Genomic DNA, 2077 nt, shown 5'->3' on the forward strand with positions numbered 1-2077 from the left:
TTGAATATCAACAAATTCATTATAATCCATGAAACAACTCTCGTTCATATCTCGTGCTGACTACTTACTTAAAATAACTAGTGTGCAGGTACTGAATGTTTCTCCAACGTCGTTAAAGGCCTCGCACGTGTAGGTACCAGCGTCTTCGGGGAACACCTCAGCGATCTTCAAGAGGTAATTGTCTCCTTCTTTCACGTACTGGAAGTCCTTTGAGGGTTTGATTTCCTTCTCATTGTGCAACCAAACGACGTCGAACTTGGTAGCTCCTCCGATCTTGCAGGTTAGCGTGATCGGCGTGCCGTCTGGGACTTCTTGGGACTTTAAGTGTTCAGAAATTCTGGGAATCTTATCTCCCGGACCTCCTTTCCCGTTCACCTGCTGCTCCATGGGCGTCACCTTGAGCTTGCATTTGGTCTCCGCTGAGCCTAGCGAGCTGGTGGCTTTGCATATGTATTCGCCTTCGTCCTCGGGGAACACCTCGTTGATGGTGAGGGCTGCGAGACCCTGTTTGTATTTGAGATCGATGATGTCTGACGAGCTGAGGGGCTCTCCGTTCTTGAACCACGTGACCTGAGGCTCAGGGTCGCCCTTCACTGTACATTTGAGGCAGAGAGGGTCGCCGTCCTTAACTGCCAACATCTTGGGGAGTTCTCCCGAGAATCCTGGAGGTCCCATCAGGGCATCGTCGGGTGGCACTGGAAGGGAAAGTGAAATGGGAAGTATGAGAGGATGACGTTTCATAAACGAACTTAGCTTTGAGTGGTCAATTTATGCAACACGGAAAATGCCCTCCTGCAATACTGTTATGTCATATACAATCATAATAAAAATATCGCACAGTCCATGATTACGAAATTCTCAAAGGCGAACTCCAACTCACACTCAAGTTCCTTTGTGGCAGACCGAGACCTGGAGGTTGAGCCAGTGGAATCTTGCCTCTTGCCGTAGGGCTTGAGTTGTCTCTTGGCCCCCGTGGAGGTGGAGGAAGCGGACACGGAAGTGGAGGAGGTCTCGACTTTGCTGCTTCGGCTCTCCTGTCGGGATGATGAACTGCTGGTCACGGCGATGGTGGCGGCAGACTGTGTTACGGTTAGAGCGTTAAATATTAGTGCTTGCTGTGGCATTGTATCATTGGGCCCTTACGCTGTAATGGTCTGCTCTGATTATGAAAAGGAAAAATCAAGGCGAGGTGATATAACGGCACTTAGTTTCAATCGACGCAAAATATAATGGTATATCTAAGTCATATTCTGATAGTGATAAGAAATGATATGATAATGCAACAAAAATGAAAGTAACAAATACAATAATGATTATATAATACCATGTTAATAAAAATCAGCTGATGTAATATCAATAATAGTACACTGCTGACAATAATCTTAAAACAATAACATCATCCAAAATAATGTTAATAAAAAGCTATTTACAGTATACAAGTACGTCTATAACGCACAGAGAAAAAATATTACCACGCTGATAATGCATTTTGTCCTCAGTCACATTAGTCCCATTCTTAGGAGGAGAGATAATCTAAAGAGGTATATGTGTTTTGTCTTTTAGTCACTATATAAAAATCAAAGAAGATTTCCCGTTACATTCGTGCTGGGAGCTGAAGAGTCTGGGAGAAGAGCTAGAATCTCAACTCTGATGCGGGGTTCGGAGGCGGTGGGAGGCCGATGTCGTTTCGATGTCCTTCGGTCTGAAGCCAGACGTAACGATGGAGTAACCATGACGTGTCGAAGGCGTGGCGAGACGCAGCGACGAAGAGGGCCAGACGCGGCATGAGGAGACACGCATGGAACGAAAAAGTGGACGATCAAGTGTTACTAAAAATAATCTGCCATGCACTAATTACGTGGCTTCCTTAACATCTGATTACTGGATGATTCAAAACTTTACGTCAATGTAGTTTCTGGCAACATGAGATAAGAAAATGGTTTTAGCGCTCTAAATTAAAGGTTCAAGAATCTGAATATAAACACACAAACATATAGTATAATAATTGTAATTACTGACATTTATCTTTCTATTTTTGTTTAAGTATATGATAAATTTGTTGTAGATAGAATAGAAA

General features: G+C 43.7%; 1 protein-coding gene across 1 annotated transcript in view; it reads right to left on the reverse strand.

Annotated features, from left to right (window-relative positions):
* LOC119587814 (myosin light chain kinase, smooth muscle-like) overlaps positions 1-1158 on the reverse strand; it is a 2763-nt gene extending 1605 nt beyond the window's left edge. The window contains exons 1-2 of the mRNA XM_037936514.1: positions 881-1158; positions 69-695 (exon numbers count right to left, since the gene is read on the reverse strand). Of these exons, the coding sequence (XP_037792442.1) occupies positions 69-695; positions 881-1124 (871 nt within the window). The 5' untranslated portion in view covers positions 1125-1158. The remainder of the gene's footprint in view (positions 1-68; positions 696-880) is intronic.
* Positions 1159-2077: the final 919 nt, after the last annotated feature.

The sequence above is a fragment of the Penaeus monodon genome, chromosome 23 (genome assembly GCF_015228065.2).
Source record: "Penaeus monodon isolate SGIC_2016 chromosome 23, NSTDA_Pmon_1, whole genome shotgun sequence".
NCBI classification, from domain to species: domain Eukaryota; kingdom Metazoa; phylum Arthropoda; class Malacostraca; order Decapoda; family Penaeidae; genus Penaeus; species Penaeus monodon.